Source organism: Amphibalanus amphitrite, unplaced genomic scaffold (genome assembly GCF_019059575.1).
Source record: "Amphibalanus amphitrite isolate SeventyFive unplaced genomic scaffold, NRLGWU_Aamphi_draft 000631F_arrow, whole genome shotgun sequence".
Taxonomy (NCBI): domain Eukaryota; kingdom Metazoa; phylum Arthropoda; class Thecostraca; order Balanomorpha; family Balanidae; genus Amphibalanus; species Amphibalanus amphitrite.
This window is the reverse complement of record NW_024882125.1, coordinates 371,275-394,373: the sequence shown is the minus strand read 5'-3', so window position 1 is coordinate 394,373 and position 23,099 is coordinate 371,275. Positions and strand designations below refer to the sequence as shown.

The window sequence follows — 23,099 nt, the reverse complement described above, 5'->3', positions numbered from 1 at the left end:
CTCTCAAAACACCTAGTCCCAACATAAATCTACTTTTTTCCTTTCTTAATGAGTGTAAGTGGCAAAAAGCCTGGTAGGATGGGCACGAGAAATGATCAAAATCAGCATAAAAATTATAAATAAGCCACACAGGGCGACCTGCATAAAAGAAATTCCCCCAAAACGATCGTGCTTAAAAATACCGAAGGCAAAAACCACGTTCATGACGCTCCTTAAAAGCAACGCTAAACAGCTAGCATCCAAATAAAATATGTCTTTCAGGGTTGATAATATACAGCTGAATAATTTTCAACCGCTTAAACTGAGTTTACAACAGTAGTTCGGTAAATTCACTCACGTTCCACGCGGTCGTCCGCCCCGACACCAAAAGTCAACAATATTACCTCGGGACCGTCCGCGTCTTCGCTTGCATTTATCAGCATCTGGTGTCGACAGTATGAAAGTTCATAACCAGGCAAAAATTATTATACTTTACCTCAAACTAAAAAATGCTTCATTTTCCTTAAAATTGCATGTTAAATGTCGTATAACCCATATTTCCACCATTCTGTCATTTTTAAAAAAATCATTAAAAATATCATTCCACGGTCAATTTCCTTGTTCCACGGTCAGATTAAAGATAACTTTATGGAGATTTAGTAGATACTTAAATCAGCGTGCACTTTTTTGAGACGTGATGCACTTATGAGTTTTAGTGGGCGAACGGCCGAAAAATTGCCTTCCGTTCTCATAAATGGGAACGCCCGTTCCCATATTTGGGAACTCCGTTCCCAAAAATGGGAACGTTCCTATATTTGGGTACTCATGACCATAGTTCCGCCTACTGAATTACTACGAGGCCTAAAATGAACAGCTTGAGCTTTCAACACCTTCGCTAGCCGTCACACGATCAAATTCGCCCAATTCACAAGCCAGCACAGGCAGATCCAGGGGAGGGGCACTTGGGGAAAACGCCCCCTCCTCCCCCCTCCCATCGGCGGCGCGCGAAATCGACAATATGGATATTTTGCGATTTTACGAGATAGAAAAGAAAACAAAACAACGTTTGATTGTAACTGCTCGGCAGTGCGTAGAATCGAAATCCAGCTTCTTTGAGACATTGAAACTTTAAGGGGAGTATGTTGAGACTTCATAAATTAGACTTTTCGGGGGCGTTGCCCCGCAGCGTCCAATACCAATACCGACTAATGGATCCGCCAGAATGAGCCAGTGCACCGTACCCAGAGGCGGTTATTTTTAAACAGGGATAAAATTCATAACGTTAACGCCAAACACAAATGGACCCCTGCACTGCCCAGTGCCTACAGACCAATCGAAGAAGGAAAAATGAACACGGAGGTCCACTGGCATCAGTATATGGGATCGCATATCACACATTCACTCGAAAGTCGAAGCAACGGAGGGCTGTACTCACCGTTCGGCGACGGAAGACCATCGCGCTCTGTCATACGCCCGCGACTGAAACACCGCCAGCCACACTGGAACACGCCACACCGTGTTAGTGCCCCTTTCTGACATTTCGCATGACCATCCACGCTCCCGATACTGCCGACGACTGCGTGAGAAAGACCGACGACAGGCTTTCCCGCGGCGACCGCCCCCGGCTGCCGACAGCTCGCGCCGCCCCCGCCGGTCCTCCGCCAATCAGCGGCCAGCGCCGGGTACTGCGTCACAGCCGGCCGCGTGGGATGCGCGTGGGATGCGCGTCCATCTCACGGTACGGGAGCACGGGCGCGTGGAAAATGGAGCTGTTCGAACCAGTTTGAGCGGAAGGTGGGGTGGCTCAGCATGCTATAAGCTTAGAAAGTCTCCGGTGACTTACTCCATCAGAGGGAAGTTCGTATTCGTATTCGTATACGAACCGTATACGAATCACCAGTGGTTCGTATTCGAAGCCGTAATCGCCACGCCATATGTGGAAGGCTTTTGGTGTCAATACATACATACATACACACATACATACATACATTCCGACGACCGACTCTGCAGTGTATAAGTGCATACTTCAGCGATTCACTACGGGAAAACGCCAAATGCCAATCGATTGAAAATGATTGTCGATTCAGAATCAAAAAGGTGCATCATCTTAATCATTGTATCGCTTTTCATCAGATCGGGCGCAAATACATACGTTTTGGATAAGAAACTGGCCATTTTTAAATTCCCCTAAAACTTACCACCGGAACTCGGAAGCACCGACAACCGGAAAAGTACCTGCCGGCTACCTATCTGGTTTAATACCTAACCAAAGTATGACAGCCCTTTTGATATTGTTTTTCCCCGATTCCTCTTACCAGCTTTTCGTGTAGGGGAAAGGTCGCTAATAAGGAAAGGGTCGCTAATTAGGCACCTACCTTACCTTACTGCTCGAAAAGAAAACGAATTGAAACGGCTGGAACTGGATCGATCAGGCTGCTGGCACCTAACAAATATTTTATGCATATCATTAAAATTGGCAGCCTAAGAAATCCACTAATAACCAAAACAAGCCAACACCTTTCAAGCGGCAAACCCTGATAAGCCCTGATAAGGGACTCAGTGTTGGCCCACAGGCCACATTGGTCTGACCCCTTTGACCATCCTGGCCCTCAGATGACCTCCCGCTCTGATCCGAGCTGTCGTCGGGGAGTGTGCACTATCGCGATTAACGTGCACCGCAACACGACTGGCGGCCCAAAACATGGGCTTCAAATGTTTCCATATCCACTAGCATTAGGAAGCTAGAACCATGAATGCAAAGGAATGACGATTCAGGCTTCGTAGTAGCAGTCGGTATATTTCAGCGACACCGACTCCGACTCCGGTTTGGACTGTCGCATTTCGACCGACTCCGACTCCGCAGCCCTGGACCAGACCGAGTCGTTTCCAGCATCGCCAGTTCCCCTGAGCAGTGCGCGATCGCACGCCATCCGTCGGGTCGGGTCGGACCGCTCCGCTCCGACGCCCGCCCGCCGTCCTAAACCAACAGAGCCGGGCGAAAACAGTCCCATTTCAATTAGCAGCAGGGGACGGGCCGTCTCGGGCGGCGGTGAAACACGAGACGACGCGGCTCGGTGACTGCCGCCCGGCCGCGGCGCAGCGAATTGGACGCCTGGTGGGGCGGGGCACGGCAGGGCGTAGTGGCCAGTGGGGAGGGGGGAGCAGAGGCGGGCACACAGAGCCCACCTTGGGGGGGGGGGATCAGTCGCAGCCGCTGGGAGAGGGAAGGGAGAGGGTCAGCCGCGGGCGCGCCTCGGTGGGGCGGGGTGGGAGGGGACTGGGGAGGGGTGAGGCCAGCCGCGGCAGCCGAGGGGAGGCCGGCGAACGGAGACAGCTTGGCTCGGTGGGGAGGGAGGGAGGGAGGGGCTGGGTCAGCCGTGGGCACCGGGTGGTCACACAGGAGGGGTGGGATAGGGAGAGGCGGGAGGGGAGGGCAGAGGAGGCCGCGCCGGACAGCGCACAGTGGGCGATCCGGCCGGTGTAGCCTCGCGAAACCTATCGGCATTCATAACATCCATGTTTTTGAAGCTAGAACCACAATATTTAGGAGCAATCTTCTTGAATATCCAATGAGCATATGTTTTAAATAAGGACTATCTCTTATAGGATTTGTGCTCTGTGGCGAGCTTGCAATTTGCCTAATTGCTGCTCGAATAACGCATGAATACTTTTGAGGGTAGGTCGAAATTTATGACGATATGAGCTGGGTAGGACATTGAAATGGTGTGTACCTCCATAGAAAATTGCTTCCAAACCAATTTTTTATTCAAACGATCATGCCCTACCAATTTATACATATCATGAAACAGCGTAAATATCGCCCGGCAAGGCCCCATTTCATAACGTGACCCAAGCAGCGGGTTTGGTTTTTGGTAAATAACTTCGCAAAAAATGGCCACAGAACCACGATTTTGACGTCGTCGTGTTCGCCTTGCTCAGGCGCGTCGAATGGTATACTTTTGTTTAGGTGAGGCCACCGTAAGGTCAACCTGACCTTGACCTCGAGTCAAGGTCAGGTCAGAGGTCTTCAAATCACGAAGTTGGTCAAAGGAGGTCATATCGTACATCATTCGATTCGACAGGTCTTCCGGAGTCCATTGGTGACCTTGTCGACTCTCTAGCTCAATTTGATTGGGAGTTATTGACGAAAAACTCGTATGACCCTAGTGACGTCATAAATGACGTCATGCAAGGTCAACAATGCAAAAATGCAGCATCAGATCTTGCAAGGAGTGAATGAAGTAACGATTCCATGTATTTGAGACAATTGAATATCATTCCTGGCGCCAAAATAACAGTTTTCATATTTCCCCATTGACTTATAGGTGAGGTCACGTGACCAACCTGACTTTATGTGACATTTAGGAAAAATCTGAGATATACAAGTTGTAAGACCTCTGAAGGAAAATAAGTCCTGCAAGTCTCACCTCCCTGTGAAAGTTACTCTGGCACTGAGAGCGTTGCAAGGTTGCGACATCTGAGGATCGTGCAGACTCAGTTCATTTATGACGTCATAGGTCAGTGACCTGACCTGACTTGAAAGTGCGGTTGGTGTCACAAGATCCAGCGTGCATCAAAGGTCAGGTATGCTAGGTTGCAGCTCTCTATTGCCTGGGTGTTTTGAGCTATCGCGAAAACACTCTTTGGGGCATTTACCACTTATGCTCAAGTGCACCAAGCCACGGCCAACCCTTAGAAGAAAAAAAGTGTCTGGATGCCAGGGCTGCAAGTGGCTGCAAATTTTCACTGGCTCCCCTAATAGTTAGTGTCTTATTGCATGCGATACAGCATTATTTTCAGTTCATCCTCGTAAAACTTTTTTTGCTGGGCTTGGTTAATTCAGTGAACGTAATGTTCAGTGGTAGAAAAAAATATAAAAAGTTAACCTAATTATAAGACATTTTGAACTGATTTTGTCTACTTGCTTTCTATGGCGGAATCGTCTAAACACCTAAATTTCACTTTCCATGCAAAATGCATGCTCAACACCTAGCAATGTCATCATTCCGCAAAATATTCAAAGAGCGTAAAAATCGGCTGTGATTATCCCCCTTGTGAAGTGTTACGGAACGCTGTCTTTGACGATACTTTTGTCTACGAAAAAATGTCTCCTGAGCCATGCAAATGCAATATTCGTAATCTTTGATGAATTTTCTGTCGACCAGTATGCGTTGTTTTCCAATTTTCGGAAAAAAGTGTCTTTGAGGTTTCGCGAGGCTAGACCGGCCCGATCGCCTACCGTGCAGCGGGGGCGGCGGCTCAGAAGGGGGAGTGGTGGAAACAACAGGGCGGGGCGCGGCCACGGGTTCAGGTGGCCGTCTCGGGTCTCGGGGGGGGGGGGGGGGGGGGCAGCGCAGTGGAGTGGGGAGGGGCTGGGACTGGAGGGAGGGGAGGAAAGGCGCTGACGTGGTAAAGTGCTGTGACGGCGCCTGTGACGGTGTTAGCACGTGCTTTATCATCACAATTCACAGCGCGGCTTATTTGTAGTCCTGACATCACTCCTCTCTCTCTCTCATTCTCTCTCTCTCTCTCTCTCACTCTCTCTCTCTCTCTCTCTCTCTCTCTCTCTCTCTCTCTCTCTCTCTCTCTCCCTCTCTCGCTCTCGCTCTCTCTCTCTCTCTCTCTCTCTTTCTCTCTTTCTCTCTCTCTCTCTCTCTCTCTCCCTCTCTCGCTCTCTCTCACCACCGGCGCGGCGGTCCGCCCGCAAATAGTTCTCCCAGCAAACAACCACTATATACCCTCGCCTCGACAAATGAGCTTCGAGGGTTGACTTATCGGGTAAACTTGTGACTTCTGTTCATTGTGACGAGAGGATAACTGGTATGGTGTTATGGACGAGCACGACCAGCGGCAACAGTTGAGCCAGTGATCACTTATGCCGCTTGTAGCCGATGCATCAAGACAGCCCATATTCAGCCCAGCCCAGACTCAGCCCGGACTCAGCCCAGATTCGGACCACCTCGCATCAAGCTGAGGCTTGCACACAGTACTAGGCCATGACATACACAACCCACAGCCAGAGCCATTCGGTGGCATTCCCAAATCCCAGCCGTTTGACCTGCAGAGGTCAGCATAGGTCATGTTACCTAAACCTGCACAGCAGTTTGTGGCCCACCCAGTAGAGATAGAGCGCTAAAAACGGCACCACGCAACTCGCCAGAATCTTATCTTACATTCCCACTAGCAATTTAACCTCTCAAGAGTCAAGGTCATGCGTTGACCTAAGGTCATTTGCGGGTTAGGGTAAGGTGCCTAATTAGCGACCCCCTTAATTTGAACCACCATGCAGTGCACAGCTAAGCGATTCACTACGGGAAAACGGTAATCAATTGAAAAAGGATTGTCGATTCAGAATAAAAAAGGAGCATCATCTTATTGCGCATCGCTTTTCATGAGATAGGGACCAAATGCACTAGTTTTGGACAAGAAACTGGCCATTTTTATTTAAACTCCACTAAAACGTCCCAACAGAAGCACTGACAACTGGAAAATAATTAAGTTTGATAACCGGAGTATGGCAGACCTTTTGACGTTGTTTTTAACCCGATTTCTCTTGCCAGCTTTTCTGTAGAGAGGATAGGTCGCAAGTAGGAAAGGGTCGCTAATTAGTAAATTAGGCACCTTACCCCATGTCTAAATTGCACAGCAGTTCTCGAGTGTAAAGATCGACCGAATTTTAAATCAAAGCATACCATCGGGTAGCTCGTGGGCCTTTAGTAGTTTTCCCGAAAACTGCCTCTCGATATTTGACCACGTTTGACCTCGGCAGGACAAAATGTACAAATAAACGACACGCCCTACGTCGCAGCGTATTCAGCCCAGCCCAACTGGGTGGTAAAACCGCTGCGCAGGTTTAGATAACGTGACCTTTGCTGACCTCTGCAGGTCAAACGGCTGGGAGTGCCACTGAATTGAATGGCTCTGGCTGTTGATTGTGTATGCCACGGCCCTATTGTGTGCAGTGCAAGTTTTAGCTTGATGCGAGGTGTCCCGAATCTGGGCTGAATCCGGGGTGAAGCTGTGTTGAATATGGCCTGTCTTTACAGTCTTTATCTGTTCGGTGTATACAGTTCAAACATGGACCTCGTTTGTAAGAGGTGTGTAATGTGTAGGTATTTACGCCCGGAGTTGAATCTTCTGGGCGGACAACTGAAACGCACCGATAACACGTCTTGAATTTGTATTCCCGATTGGTTCCACCGAAGTGATATTATGAACGCATTTGACTGCTTACAACAACAATAAATTTACATTAACCGATACGCTAATTTTCGAACGTAGTTTCGAGTTGTTTTAAAGAGTTTTCGCTGCCCAAATCTGAAGATTCTAAGATATTAGCACAATTTAACACCATTAACAAAATTTCAACCCATCCATACCTATCACATTTCAAAACTTAACCCACATTTTGACATTGACAACGACACAAGCTCCAGAAAATGTTAAATTTCAAACGTGAATTCACTCGTATCTTCTGGTTCTACCATACACCTATTTTTGTTGTCGCGCCGATACCACCCGGGTTGAGGTTTACCTTTGTTTGCCCTCATATGTGAATTGTCAATATGCCAGGGGGTGCTTTTTCTTTCGGCACCTGAAGCATCAGGCCCCTAAAGGCCAAAATGGCACTGCACTGCGCCATGAAGAAGAACTATCGCTGGCAAAATTTTAAGCCCGAAGTTAAACGTACGCACTTATCCGCGCACGGCCGTTCAGTCCCAGTCTCAGGTCCTCACTGACTTCGGCTGGTTACGGCTCTGGCACAAAACGCAACCATTGACCACACGGCCATACCCGTCAGGAGGCTCATAAATATCGAGCGCCCGTTGCGCTTCGAACCCGCGGACTCGGTAAAACTGGACCTGTGCTATTACGCCACAGAGACCAATAGGTACTCTACTTAGACTCTAGAGCTGGGGGACCGGCTATTCGGGAGATATTTAGCTATAGGAATGCCGGAATGGCTTGGCTGTATTCAGTTCATCAATACGGTCAGTCTCGGCTATGTCAAGCATTGCACAGTCTGCAGAGTGTTACTGCGTCCCACAACGTCATCAAAGAAACGTTGAGGTACCTTTCTTATTGCTTAGGTAACATTGAAGTTTGAACGCTCTTGTGAAAGGTTCTAACTATCTTATTGGCGTTTCCAGGCCCGTTCTGATTTACAATTAGCGAAACATCAGTAATGCGCCGTTTATTTAGGTACACTGAAAAAAAAAATTACTCACTTTTCTGAGTAATGACTGAGTTGCCATTTTGTCCAATGGTAAAACTCACTCTAAATCCGCGTACTCAGGTAAAACTCAGGGCGGAACGCAGGTAAAACTCGGGCAAAACTCATTGCAAGTGAGTAGCATGTGAGTAACAAAGTGAGTTGCCATTTTGTCCGATGGTAAAACTCAGATAAAACTCAGTAAGTACTCATGCGTAACTCATGTCCTTCTCAGACAACTCAGGCCAAACTCAGGTATTAGTAAGTCATTACTCATGAAAAACTAGGAAGTAACTCACATGTAACTCAGCTGGTACTAATGTATAACTCAGGTGGTAGTACGGCCATAACTCAGTTGGAACTCATCGGCTATTCAGTGAAACCTAGGGCTGTACTCAGGACGTACTCACATCGATAACTCATACGATACTCGGGTGTTACTCAGGCGCCGCCTGAAACGGCCGATCTGATTAGTTTTATATGGGCTCAAGCCAATGTATAGGCTCGCCGCCCATGATAACAGCTGCCGCATCAGCATTATGCAATATGCATGCATGATGCTGATACAACAGCCACTACCAGGCAGCTAGTCTATATATTGGGATTGGCCAATATATAACGAATCATTGCCCAAAACCAGCATACATATCTGTGTTATACCATGCCCGACCAACGTCTAGTCTTGCACTATTCGCCCCAGCCCTTACAAGAAATACATGTTTGTAGAAACGGTCGCATTGCGCTGTATTTCAATTCTGACACACGCCAAACTGCGTCGGGGGGGGGGGGGGATCGACTCCACGTCAGCTCAGCTTCACTATTTTGCCAGCTTCTCGACCTCAGTCTTCGCGGCTACAGGTGGCTGGCGCTCAGCATTGAATGGTGTGTGGAGCACATGGATACACACAAACCACAGCGTGTTTCGCACTTTGTGCGCCGTTTGTTGACTGAGCACAAAGTGCGCCGTCGTCCACAGCAAAAGACTCCCTTCCAAACCATGGATCCCCACAAGAATTCCGTTCGCTCCACGATGAGGCGGCACCGTTCGTTTCCTTCGGACTTGTTATGATAGGGGTGATCCAAATTTTCGTCACCCGTGTACGCCACCACTGACGCCTTCTCCGCCAAGATGCAGAGGAGGCTCAATGGGCCGTTCCCTGAAAACACAATAAAAAAGTCAGATTTTCTTTTGCCAGTAAGAGAAACGGAAGTTATAGGGCATGCAAGTTGATTGAAATATCAAAAGTTATCAAGTTACTTCAGCTCAAAATTAATGTTAAACCGCGCCGTGCTGGTGCTCTGAGTTTACCGTGATGTACTGGGGGGGCGGGGGGAGGGGGTCGTCTTCACGTCCCCTCTTCTAACTCGGCTGTTGGGGTTGGGCCACGTAGCGACACGCAGTAAGCAGCATTCGAAAAAGCATAAAAGATATTTAAGGAAATACTTGGGTAATTTTTAAGGTCAAGTCAAGTGCCAGGTCACCAGAGGTCAGGAAAGGCCAAATTTTGCTTATTTCAATATTTTCGAAAAACTGGTGCTTAACTCGGAACCAAAAGAGCTGCCCGCGGAAAAATGCAGTCAAAAGCCCTTTCGACGTTTTTTTTTTGCTTGCGTTTGATCTCAGATTTGACCTCAGGTCAACAATTAAGCCTCCAGAGAGCAAAAACTCTATAAAAGCCGTTTTTACCAAAATGTTTTCTGTAATACTTTCCACTCAAGAGTCACGACATTTATTTTGCTGTTAGCATAGTGTTCCTCTCGTCGGGACGAATGAACTATAGTTAGGCCTTGAAAGGCCATTTTTAAAACTTGACCTCAGGTTGACCTGACCAGGTCATGTTGCATATCAGTCGATCCAAACCGTCAAGCTGAACACATATGAGGTGTTTTATTGCACTAGCAAATATATTTTATACATGCCGTAAGGTTGATACTTGAGACATGGGAGTTGGGACAGTATCAAAAACGCTATAAAATGAAATCCGTTCGATATTTTTTTGACATTTTACCTCAAACTGGTGTGAAATCGAGCGGTGAATTCCCTGAGCGAAAATGACAAAAATATCGAACGGTTTCCATGGCACGTTGCGAACGGTGCGATCGTCAGCGACCATTGAAATTTTTCTGATGTTAAGTCATTTGACGTGACCTGACCTTGAACGACCTGGGTCTAAAATTTCTTCATATGCAGAAAAAAATGTATGAGCAGGTGTGCTGAAAATGGTGGCGCTGCGCGCCGCCGTTCTTAGATATTCGCGAAAAACCTGAGGGGGCAGGGGGGGGGAGGGCGTAAAACAACACCAAGCACAGCGCGGGTCAAGGTGGGATGGTCACCTTAAAGGGACCCTCCCACCTTCAAAAAAGTTTATGAATTGGCATGAAAGTGATGTCGCTCGGTTCAGAAAGAGCGAAAACGAATATCTACCAAATTTCACCGAAAAATATTCACCGGTTTTCAAGATATTAGACTTTTACTTTTGTTTACTTTTTGGGATCTCCGCTGTTCCTAGCGACTTTATTTGGAAGCAATAGTTTGGCAGCTGAAAGTGCGGCACTTGTTGCGCGCAAAGCAGCATATACCACCGCGTGCTACAAAACGTTTTAGTCAAATATTTAAAAATCGTTAGATATCTGCGCTGCCGTCACACATTCAGAGGGGTATTCCTATGCATTAGCCCCTCTGAATCAAAATGCTGCAATTTTGAAATTCAATATTTCCGATTTAAGGCATTTCTCGATGTTGTGAGTGCCGAAACCGGTAATTGTGAGCCAGGGACCCCATTTTGGCTATCTCAACCCAAATCGAATGTTAAGGTGGGAGGGTCCCTTTAACAGACGGGTTTTAGTCTCGCAAAACACTTCCATGGGCGTCCAATATTAAAATCATCTTGAAACAATCACATAAAATGTGTTATACTTAACAGTAATGGAAATAATTATGTCACGTCCAAACGCGTCTCGCCGCGGTATCTAATAATCTAATATGTAAGAAAGGTTGAAAATGCTCGCTGAAATCGAATAGTGTACGAAAATATGTGTGTAGGCATTAAAAAAAAAACAGTCGGAAAAAAATAATAACAGTCGGAAAAATAATAAGCACAAACGAGACAAAAGAATCTTAAACGGTTCAGCGAGCGGAATTAAGACCATGGGCTCCACCACCGGGGGGAAGGGTACGGGGGACGTGACCCCCAATATTTTACATTTTTAACATTGTGCCTATGGGTGCTGCATGGAAAGAATCGACTTCAAACAACCTTCGCCCCCCCCCCCCCCAAAAAAAAACATCGGGTCGTGACGGAGTTCTTGTTTAAAGAAGTAAAAAGGGTCAAATGGACGTTCTTTTAGGATAAGGACAACATTATCCCACAAACATGTTTTTTTTAATTTAAATATAACATAACTCACCTCTTCTTTCTCGAACTATGCCGGGTAGGTATCCCTCAGTTTCTCGATCGATCTGCTCCGCCGTTCACGGTTGGCACCGAACTCCTGACGCCGGCGGGGAATGTCTGCTGGTCCATCCGTTCACCTCCCTGTTCTCCGCGGCGCATGCGATTGATAAAAGCTTCATCGACAATCACCGAGCTCTTCACAGATAACTTACCCGTCCCATCCTTCGCTGCACGCCTTCCCCGCTCCTGCACTCTCCTGCATAATTTCACAATAGCCTCAACAATTCAACGTGAACTACGCGAGTCACCGCGCCACAACGGACTGAAGCGCGCGCCGCGGTTTTCGAACGCAACGGCTATAATACTCATCACGCGAACTCACGCATCACGCAGGAAACTCGCCCTGCCGCGCATGCGCGCATCTTCAAGCCGGGGGTACCTCACGCACAACTGCACGTGAATTCGCGAGAACTCATGCATTGCGCAGGAAACTAGATTTGCCCAAGCAAAACTCATTTCCGACTCAGTTCGAATTCACGAAACTAAGCACTCAGAACTCACGCATAACGAAGTCACCCTGGTGATGTGAGTTAGATCAGCCAATAAGTGAGCACCACTATCGTATTCACTGAGTTTCTTCATGAGTTATTACTGAGTAATGCCTGGCCTGAGTAAAAAAATTTTTCAGTGTAGGTAGGTACTTTCTACATTCTAGGTACCGATTACCGAACCTATTAGGTACGGGGTCCGGTCCGGAATCAGCCAAAAAATTTAGAGGCTGAAGTAATTGATTTGGAAAAATATTTGGAGTGAAATTGATGAGACAATCCCTAATCCCTAGCATGTCCTATACTAATAACCATTGCCACACACCTTGACCTGTCAATTATTTGTAGGCGAATTCGCAAAAGCAGCGCGGTCATTTCCGTCGCCAACAAGCTTTAAACTTTAGACCTGTAGGTTATCTCAATATACTTTTGCAAAAAAAAACTCAGCATTCTTTTATTCGCTCACATGGTTCCTCTCAGTAGTCCATTTTGTGCTTATGATCCTTACTGGCATTAGCTGTTTTTATTTAGCTGCGGCTACCTACTTCGTATCATATGATATTGTTGTCATGCTTCAATTCTTTTTTAAGTATTCTGGCTTTTACTCTGTTTTCATTCATCAAATCTTTTGAACAACCATTTAAAAAATTTTAAAAGAATTTTTCAGGCATGTTGAGTGTGAATGGACAACATTTAAATTTTATTAGCAAATATTTTATGTGGTAGAATGTTTGGGCATGCTTCATTTTGGTCCGTCAGCGTAGAGTCTTTCCAGTGTTGTGAACTGCGGACGTTTGGCGGACGGGTGTTGGTTGCGGAGTTTGAGCGGATTTATTGAAAATTTTGTTAAAACACCTGCCATAAATCTCAGTTACTTCCAGAGCCTTTTATTTTTCAGTCTATCACACACAAAAAGAGGACAAAATGGGAAGCAAAGTTGAAGCAGTCGATGTGAATAAGCAGGTAAGATCAAGAGTGTAATTTTTAATTTTTTGTCTTATTTTGACAATTGTACAAATGTATCAATAAAACCAGTTGATATCTTCAGATGAAATGATATATATCCTTAAATTAAGTCCCTGTCCCACTAGGATTTGAGATAGAGCTGGCTGTTCAACGAGTCAATGCTTTTAATCGTCAATTGTGGTAAAAATGCTAAAATTTCACTCAATTTACACCCAATATCCTCGCATTGGTGAATCAAGATGATTCTAATTTGTGAGTGCCATGATATTGGCATCATGCCTACCTGCTCTGTTGAAGTTCAGTTGGGGAAACTATGGGGCGCTAAACTAAAATTTGATCAGCCAATTAACGGCTGGAGTGGGCGGGGTGATGAGTATGACTATATATGGTCATAAAATCATAAATCTTCATCTTTTCCATGCATCCTAGCATTCAAATGAAAAATAAGGCATAATAATGTTTTTTACCACACAAGGACTACACTCACTAGGTGCACGATGCACTGGCGGCTGTAAATCGCAGAGTTATAATACAAGGTCAAACAGTGATTGGCAAATATGGCGGATTGAAACAGATGCGCCAAAAAATGTAAGCAGCACCGTGGTTTTAAAATGTCATTATTTTTATTATATTGTTAATCCTTTTACTAAGTATTTGTGGTTATGTTGTAATTTTAGGATACAATATCTTTGTTTATTGTTATTAAATTAAATCTTAAAACAATTTTCTTTTCAAAACATCATTCCATTTATGGAATGGCCAGCTGATTGTGATACCCAGAACCTGCAGAAAAGCTGTTTTCCTATAGCCATTTTCGAGCGAATTTGCCAAATTTAATCAAAATCACGTTAATTCCTAGTGGAAAATGGAAGCCTTTTCTCTCCGATAAGGGGATGCGATGCAGCAGGTACCGTCATGCGTCATGCTATACCGTTTTTCACCTGTAGTAGCGAGGGCTGCATTTATGCCCATATATGGTCATCAAAAGTCTATTTACTGACCGCTCAATTTTTTGATCTTCTCATAGTTTCCCCAACTGAGTTGAAACATATAGGTACTATGCTGCTGCATTAAGCAGGGTGGATACTTTTGCCGATTTGGGGTTGCACAGGTGCAGAAAATCCGCCACCATTTTATAGGTGACCTTCAACCTTGACCTTCGCTCATCTCTGTCTGTTGAGACCCCAAAGCCAAGCCGGCTTGGAATTGAGAAAGCTTGTGCTACCACAACTCGGCACAATTATCCACTGCTGGCATTAAGTACATAGGTAGATAGTATGTGCTCCTGTCAGCTGCTTGTTAAATATGTGTGAAGCTAAAATAATGTAACTTAATTGTGAATAGGTATTCAACAACAGCTCATAGCCTGGCTGCATGCTCTATTTTTCCCTTGTCTATACCTTGACTTAGAGTGTAAATACATAGGAAAGGAGATACATCAAGATTTATTAAGACACTTAGAAGCAACTTGAAGGCCAAGACCCACAAGATGATTAAACCACATTTTGTGAAATATGATATGATTCCCTGACTCTTGTTTGATATTTCTTCTATTACTTTGGCAGATCAAGCATATGATGGCCTTCATAGAACAGGAGGCCAATGAAAAGGTGGAGGAAATTGATGCCAAAGCAGAGGAGGAGTTCAACATTGAGAAGGGCAGGCTTGTTCACCAGCAGCGCATCAAGATCCAGGAATACTATGACAAGAGGCTCAAACAGGTCAACCTGCAGAAGAAAATGTAAGTACATATCATTCTTGTGGTCTCTCATGACGAGATAGATTGTAGTTGCTGTTTCAACCATCTCTGTGTATGGGGTTGTGTAACCCTTAAGGCTTTAACCAATGTCTAAAAAATCTGATGAAAATTTTGTATAGGTATTTGTTCTTGACAAGCCTGACCCTTGACATGAGGTCTGATGCCTATGAGGAAATGGAAGTGAAAGAGTTTTAAGATAATTGATTAATGTTTTCCTGAGGATTGCCACTTCTAAACAAGTTTCCTGAACCATACCTGGGTGTCTGGGTCTTAATCAACTTTGACAGCGCCATGATGTTCGTGACTACACAGTACACGTGTATAAACTGAAGTGTCATGGTCAAAATTCCTCCCTCAAGCTGCTAGGGTGAAGGTTAAATGCCTCTCTAGATTCATGTAGATGATAATTGGACAGAATTGTAAAGTTTGGGGGCTGGAGCATCACCATATCCCATCAACACTGCACGGTGAGCGGTACAATTGAACCGTCTCTATCGCCGATGTGTTGCACAGCCTCGTCATTATGGTCGATATCTTGTCAGTGAATGGATGGGTGGCAACCCTGCCCAGTGCCCACCCCGTGGGACCGAGAAATGACTTTTATGCCGTTTCTATGTCTACAGATTTATGACCGTTTTTCGGGAAATCGAGCATGCCCGCATATATCCATCATAGCCCGCAATTTATTTTAGGTACTTAAGGTACAGGTCTCGCGGGTTTTAGCGGTAGGTTTTGCACCTATAAAATTTAGTGTACTTCAGGCTATATCTTCGTCGTCTTAAGCTTTTAGGTGTTGAAGATGCGATCGACTTGTTGGTTCACAAGCCGGCCATGATCATGTAAAATGGCTTCATCGTAGATTGATTAGTTCCTGAGATATAACCGGAAATGTAAAAGTGGAAAACCTACCGTTTAACCCGCGCCCGGCTGGGGGTCCTGGATTTCCACGCCCTGCTGGGGGTGGGGGGGGTGGTGGTGTTCGAACACACACACCCCCCCCCCTTCTAACTCGGCTCCTGGGCTACGTAGCGATACGCGGAAGGCGGCGTTCGAAAGAGCGCCAAAAATAATGATGAAATCACTTCGGTCACTTTTTTGGTCAGGTCAAAGGTCAGGTCACCAGAGGTCATTGAAGGCAAAATTTCGCCGAATTTCAGGTCGAATGTCGACAATTTCCAGGAAGCCAACGCATAACTCGGGAACCAATAGAGCTACAGCGCCGCGGAAAAGCGCATTCGATAGATAGCCCTATTAAAGGGACCCTCCCACCTTCAAAAAAGTTAATGAATTGGCATGAAAATGATGTCCCTTGGTTCAGAAAGAGCGAAAACGAATATCTACCAAATTTCACCGAAAAATATTCACTGGTTTTCAAGATATTAGGCTTTTACTTTTGTTTACTTTTTGGGATCTCCCCTGTTACTAGCGACTTTATTTGGAAGCAATAATTTGGCAGCCTTAAAGTGCGGCAGACGTTACGCGCAAAGCAGCCTATACCACCACGTGTTAACGATGGTTTTAGTCTAAGATTTAAAAATCGTTAGATCTCCGCTGACGTCACAAATTCTAAGGGGGCATTCCAATGCATTAGCCCCTTAGAATCTGAAAACTGCAAGTTTGAAATTCCATATCTTCGAATTAAAGCATTTTTCGATGTTGCGAGTGCCCAAACCGGTATTTGCAGGCCATGGCCACCAATTTGGCTATCTCAACTCAAAACTAATGTTAAGGTGGGAGGGTCCCTTTAACGCCCTTTCTGAGTAACCCTCTCATATTTCACCTAACGTCAACGGTGTTGCCTGCAGGGGGCAAAAACTGCAAAAATAGCCGATTTTTTTCAGAAACAGTTTTTCTGCAATAACTTTTGACCCAAGCCTTGTACGAGCTTACTTTTACCGGCATCGTGTTCCTCTTGTCAAGACGCATCGAATGAACTGTAACTTGACCTTGAAAGGTCAACTTAAAAATTTGACCTCAGGTCAAGGTCATGACCTGACCGGAAAGGGTCATGTTGCATATCAGTCGATCTGTTTCGCCGAGCTGAACACATCTAAGGCGTTTTCACCGCTCTAGCATGCCTCTATCAAAAGTTATTTGCGAAAAACTGTTAGACACCATTTGTGACCTGAGATGACCTCAGGGGCATAAATAGGGGTCACGGACACCATTTTCATGTTCAGTGTGTCTAAACCACTTGTAATTCAGTGTTTTGGAGTGCTTATAATGTCTTTCGTCTAAAAGAGGCGCATTTCAATTTTCTCCCATTGACTTATAATGTGGAGGTCGCAAAATTGACCTGACCTTAGGTCACCGATATCAAACTTCCGAGATATACATTTTATAGATACTGTTACCCTCATCAATCGCTGAAAGTTTCAAAGTGATCGATCATTCGGTGTAGCTATGGCAGACATTAAAACTTTTTATGAGGTGAGGTCACTTCAAGTGACCTGGTGACCTGACTTTGAATGACCTTGGTCTGAAATTTTCACAACATGTGTAGAATTGATGTATGATAAGGTGTACCAAAAACGGCGGCGCTCCCCGCCGCCGTTTTTGAGATATTCGCGAAAAACCACAAGGGGGGGTGTTCAAACACCCCCCCCCCAGCAGGGCGCGGGTTAACCTTCCAGGCGGTGGGGGGGGGGGGCATTTTTTGCCCCACCCCCCTCTTTAGTTTTTTCGATATATCTCGAGAACCGCTGCGCCGATCGTCACCAAACTTTCAGTACTCTCCCGGGAGTAGCTAGCGCACATGGTGACCAAACTTTTTTCCAAAGGCTATGATTGGTTGGCCGCTAATGACGTCAGAGTGACGTCATTTCTGCCATTTTCGACCCAAAAAAAGGTTTCGCGGGAAGAGCTGTCAGGCCTACAGCTTTAGAGATACAGAAAAATGTTTCAGACATAAAAGGTGTAGAATCAAGAGGGCTACAAAATTGCTATTTCGGTTTTTCGAATTTTTTGGTCTTTGACCCCCAAAAATAAAAAATAGATTTTTTAAATATAATATCCAAAAAATCCAAAAAGTTTTTTGAATTTCGAAAAAACCGGAATATATGTGATAGTCCCTACCGCCTTCTATCTACATACCAAATTTGAGATCGATACCTCTTTTTTAAGGCCAAGTTATAGCGAAAAAACTGTTCAAAATTGATGACGTCAAATTTTCAAGCTCAATTTTTAGCAATTCTAGACCTCGTAGCGCAAAACAAAGACCACCATTAGACTCCCCGTGACGAGCTGCATCGAATCCATACACATTTTATGCAAAAATATTAACTTTGAAATTTGAGCTTTTTTGACCTGACCTTGACCTGACCTCCACCAGAAAGTGACCTAAACTGTACCTGATGGTCTTATAACCAACACCATTGAGTTGGAAATGAAAAACTGGCCATAAAACATGCATCGCACAACCTTAGTAAAGTTGGGTTCATGTGGTGACCCTTGGTGACCTTTGGGGACCTGACCTGTGACCTGACCTGGTATGACCAGTGACCTCTAATAGCAACATATGTACTAGACAACTGACGTCTTATCGCTGATTTTCGACAAAATGCGTTTTACTCGGTGTTATAGCGCTTTCCCTAGAAGCCCCGTGAACGGTGAAACATTTTATCTTTGACCTGACCTGTGACGTCATCGTTGACTCCGAGGTCAATGAAATTTGGTTTCCTTCGACAAATTTGACAGGGCTATCGAACGCCGTTTGAATTTTCCGGATGCGTCCAGTAGTTTCGGACATACGGGGGGGGGGGTAAAAAATGCCCCCCCCCCACCGCGCGGAAGGTGGCCAGGAGGCCCACCACCTGCCGGGTTAACCCGCGCCCTTAATCTCGCGAGAGCCGTACTTGGTTCAAACTCATGTCCACTGATAACATTTAGAGTCAGGTCAACTTCTGGCAAATTTAATGTCGAAGGAGAATATCTATGAACATGTTGCCTTTAATTTAGTTTTTTCGTGCCCTCACCGAGCCAGTGTTGGGCCGAATAGAGCCCGTGTGACCGTACTTTTCCCTGCGCCCCGCAGCCAGAACTCGAACCTGCAGAACCAGGCGCGCCTGAAGGTGCTGAAGGCGCGCGAGGACCACGTGTACGGCGTGGTGGAGGAGGCGCGCCGCCGGCTCGGCCAGATCACCAGCGACCCGCAGCGCTACGGGCCCGTGCTGCAGGCACTCATCGTCCAGGGACTCTTCCAGGTGGGCATAGGCGCTGTTGGAAGGCTGGTACAGGGGTTGTTTCTGATAGTTCAAATATCAACTGACTTCCACGAAGGATGGTCTATGAACCATGATGGTCCAGGGGTCTGCTGAAGATTTATGACCTTTGGCTTTTGTATCTGTGGGTCGGACTTTTGATAATTATAAAATGGAATAAACAAATATCAACAGTTGATTTTGCAATCATGGTATCACGTTACATTCGTCATTTCGAAATGGATGTTGAATGCTGGTGCACCTAGGATGCGCCTGCGCTTTCATTCATAATTCAAAAATAGGATTCGACGCCTGTGCCGTACTTCCTATGGGGGATAATTTTTTAGACTCATGTGAACTTCCTTGGGATTGATGAATTCAAATGCATGGTCGGACGTGGTCCGGTGTTACCCATTTGTGATACTTTTTTACTTTCTGTAAATGTATTTTTTCTCAATTCCAAGGGGTATTTGTTATTCCTTCCATTTGACATTTTCATAACCGCGTATCGTCGTTTTTATCTACATCTAATGGAATGCTTCACTAAAATTCGCGTAGTGTCCCACGTCATTTAACAATAAAGAGCGACCACCGTTCTTTGTTCACCACACCGCCGTATCCACCACACTCTGTGTGCTGCTCGCTGGTATCCGTGTACCGTACCCAGCTGAGTCTAACCCCGCCGCCCGCCGTCTTCCGCAGCTGCTGGAGCCGGTGGTGACGGTGCGCTGCCGCCAAGCGGACCTCTCCCTAGTCCAGAGCATCCTGGACAGCGCCGTCCGCCAGTACAAGGAGGCCACCAAGGGCATGAACGTCCAGATCAAGATCGACGACACCTACCTGCCGGCCAACGTGTGAGTAGACGGCGCGCCCGTGTCGAGGAAGTGCCGTGTTAGCGAAGGCGACTGGTGCCGTGGTAGGCCTGGTGTCCGGTTCCGTGCTAGGGGATGCTACTGGCGCCGTGGTAGGGCTGGTGTCCGGTGCCGTATTAGGAGTTGGGCGTTCGGTGACAGGTGCGGTTGTAATGTCAGTTTTTAAGTGTTGTTTAACGGCAGATTACCGCCCGGCTTTTTTAAATGACAACCACTCGGTGTTGTTTAATGTAGTGACTGTCACCGATTCGGCGTGTGATGTTGTCTGCACCTTTACCGATTGTAGCGTTTTTATTTGTTATTTTTCTAATCGATTTGTCAAATATGCTACCGTTCCATCATCGGCGTGCACTAACGCTCCCGCTTCTCCTCTCGCGCGGCAGGTGCGGCGGTGTCGAGATGCACACCAAGGGTAACCGGATCAAAATCGTCAACACGCTCGAGTCGCGACTGGACCTGCTGGCCGGCCAGATGCTGCCCGAGATCAGGACGTCGCTCTTCGGCCGCAACATGAACCGCAAGTTCGACGACTAGACGCTGACTGAGTGGCAGAGAGTGAGGAGAGTGCCGGAGGACGCCTGGTACGTGACTGGGGTGGTGGTAGTTGTCAGTTAAATTTTACCGGAGCGGGTGTTCCGTGGGTGGATGGAACTAGGCATTAGCAATTGCATTGATAACATGAATCGTGTTATCTATGACCAATGTGTTGATAATTTGAAGGGGCCGCAGTTTTATTGTTGTTCATAGGATATTTCCGGTATATCGATAGTTTTCCATATTATTTTCGAGAGTGCTGCAGTCATATTAATTGTATCGGTTGTTTTATCGGCACAAAATTCAGTCACCGCCTTTAGCTGTCAAGTGGGTCAAATGTTCAATGTGCATGATGTCTTGTTATCGCCTATCTGATTGGTGCATATCTGGTCCGGTTTCAGCTGGCCACGAGTCGCGCAAACACCGATGTTCCCGTTCAGCGGCGTACTCGAGGGCCGTTTTATCACCCCGGCCTCCACGCGGCGCCCACTCTGGGCCAGTGGCGCCCTCTGCTCGGCGCTCGGAGCACCTGGGCGCGTGACTGTGCGTGTGTCTGACTGTGTATGTGTTCGTCTGGCAGTTTAGAGCGTTGTGACGGCGCCGCGGACCGAGCGATCGCCGTGCCCTCGAGATCATTCCAAGCCGATGATGATGTGTTGATTGTCAGGGGAGCGGCGCGCTAGAGTATGCACGAGAATGCCATAGAGTCGCGCCGCGAGCGGTGAAGCAATCCAATATATATGTATAAATAATGTGTGTGTATACTAGGCAGAATATACAACGTATCCGAATCTTTGTCTCTATTCGTTTGATATTCGATTATGATTGTTTTGGCGACGAGGGCATAGCTATGTTTTGGCGACGAGGGCATAGCTATGAGCGATGGTGAGCTCTCTGGGACTTCTAATAGCTATTTATGTGCGACGGACTGAAACGCGTGAAAGCTGCATTCAGCGTCGTGAAATTGCGCCATGGACAGGCCATAATGCGTGCAGCTGCACGATCGTTTCTTATTGTGGGGTCAGGCCGTCTTTAACTCCAACAGTGCCTTTTCAGAGCCGGAGGGATGATAGGAGTTCGGGGAGACGTTCGTAATCGTCTGGGTGGTCACACAGGTGACTTGTCGTCGGGGCTGGGCCCATCCAGTGGGCAGGCCAACCAGCCCGCAAACGGTCACCCCATCACGCGTAGTCCTGCTCCTGGGGAGCTGCACACGTCGGGGTTTCATGCATGAATGGAAATAATTTGACTGTCCTGAGCCCTGAGGATTGAAAATGACTCAACGGAGCCAGGACGCGAGCGATCCCTAGTTGCCCTTGATTAGCTTTCCCCCCGCACTCTAACGGTCAAGGCCGGCCTCGCCCGTTGACGGAGTGCCGCCATTCACGAAGTTCGGGCGGTACAACTTCAAAGGCAAAGGCTGAGTGGCTCACGCCCTGCCGCAGGGAGCTCCACTTCGGATGGTGGTGATCAGCGAGCCCCTGCCTCCCCACCCACATCCCCCCTACATGAGGTTCTGACGGTGGCCAGGCCTGGGTATCCCTCCCCATCGAGTCGATCCCCCTCTTCGCGAGCGTCCGTCCACCATATCCGCGCCGTTCACTGGTCTGCTTATCCAGTACCTCCGCCAAGTTAGGAAGAGACCCGCGGCCTTCTGCAATTACTGCGGGAACGATGTGCGCTACAGCCCGATTGAGACTCTTGCGGGAACTAGTGGGTAGCCCGGCACATACTATTGAGGTGTCCGTAGCGACAAATGAATGACAAGCATGTGGAGCTGAGGCCAGTGGCAGGACCTTTCTCGCTTCTCACGCATCCGACTGGCTGGCTCAGTAGTGCTCAGGGTCTGTGACTCTGACCTGGTGAGGGGCAGCTTGTCAACTGAGAGGTGAGTCAACAACAGCTCTTAGTTTGCATTATGCATGCAGAAATCGTAGAACATAACAGGGATAAACGTGGCACATACTTGATATCAAGCTACAGAGAACGCGTTTTATAGTTCTCGCACTCTCGCAATTCCCTTCAATAGTCAGGAGGATCTCTTGAAGCCTTCAATAAATCCTTCGTATTGCAGTGCTACCATATTTAATGGAAGCCATCTATCGTCATACGTGCGTCGAAAACGCCGCTTTCTTCAGTGGGTGTGTCGGCGAATGTCAGAGGCGGATTGTTTTTTACGCTATTTTTGAAGATACTGTATTTTACAGCGTGGGAAAGGACTGAAAAGGTAAGTTTATTCTTTTGTGAACTTATCTTGCTCCATGTTTAAAGCCTCACGGAATTACTTAGTCGCGTAGAAGTCGTGAACCATCACGCCGGTCGCCCCTCCCACCCTTGAAGTCGAGAGCGGCGTCCCCGCCCTGTACTTTTTATGCTTTGCTTAATGATACATTTTTTAACTTCAAATAAATTATTAATTTAACTGTGATCTCGCTGGGCTAGCCCCTAGTAGTCCCATTGGCTTTCTGCTCACTTGTTGTTGAAATAGGACGCATAGCTTTGCGACCCAAGCGTCCAAAACTGGATGCTTGGTTCTGCTCACTTATTATGAACATTGTTCTTAATTTTAGAATTGATTATTTCTTATTTAAAAATCAATGCTAGGCAATCAGGAGGATAATTACTTACATACTTG

At 46.6% G+C, this 23,099-nt stretch overlaps 2 protein-coding genes and 1 long non-coding RNA gene across 4 annotated transcripts in view; 2 read left to right on the top strand and 1 right to left on the bottom strand.

Annotated features, from left to right (window-relative positions):
• Nucleotides 1–8,908: 8,908 nt before the first annotated feature.
• On the bottom strand, nt 8,909–12,258 carry LOC122363634. The gene is made up of 2 exons (XR_006253395.1): nt 11,600–12,258; nt 8,909–9,348 (listed from the first exon to the last, which is right to left on the bottom strand). It is a non-coding gene; the product is annotated as an uncharacterized LOC122363634 (long non-coding RNA).
• A 484-nt stretch (nt 12,259–12,742) lies between these two features.
• Nucleotides 12,743–21,255, top strand: LOC122363633 (V-type proton ATPase subunit E-like). The gene is made up of 6 exons (XM_043333138.1): nt 12,743–13,097; nt 14,666–14,841; nt 18,893–19,061; nt 19,761–19,912; nt 20,314–20,511; nt 20,866–21,255. The coding sequence occupies exons 1-5, from the start codon at nt 13,059–13,061 to the stop codon at nt 20,462–20,464; spliced, it is 687 nt and encodes a 228-aa protein (XP_043189073.1). The 5' UTR covers nt 12,743–13,058; the 3' UTR covers nt 20,465–20,511; nt 20,866–21,255.
• A 1,333-nt stretch (nt 21,256–22,588) lies between these two features.
• The window catches only part of LOC122363632 (spectrin beta chain-like), a 52,847-nt gene continuing 52,336 nt past the window's right edge, over nt 22,589–23,099 (top strand). Inside the window, exon 1 of one of the 2 annotated variants that reach the window (XM_043333135.1) lies at nt 22,589–22,691. The gene's annotated coding sequence lies outside the window, so the exon portion shown is untranslated. The remainder of the gene's footprint in view (nt 22,692–23,099) is intronic. The other variant, XM_043333137.1, reaches the window with a different exon arrangement.

What these genes read in the sequence shown, in the direction of transcription:
- LOC122363633 (XM_043333138.1), top strand. Translation starts at nt 13,059, where the DNA reads ATGGGAAGCAAAGTTGAAGCAGTCGATGTGAATAAGCAG. An exon ending in CAGTCGATGTGAATAAGCAG is followed by an intron (nt 13,098 to 14,665) that starts GTAAGATCAAGA and finishes TTACTTTGGCAG; the next exon opens with ATCAAGCATATGATGGCCTT. An exon ending in ACCTACCTGCCGGCCAACGT is followed by an intron (nt 19,913 to 20,313) that starts GTGAGTAGACGG and finishes CTCGCGCGGCAG; the next exon opens with GTGCGGCGGTGTCGAGATGC.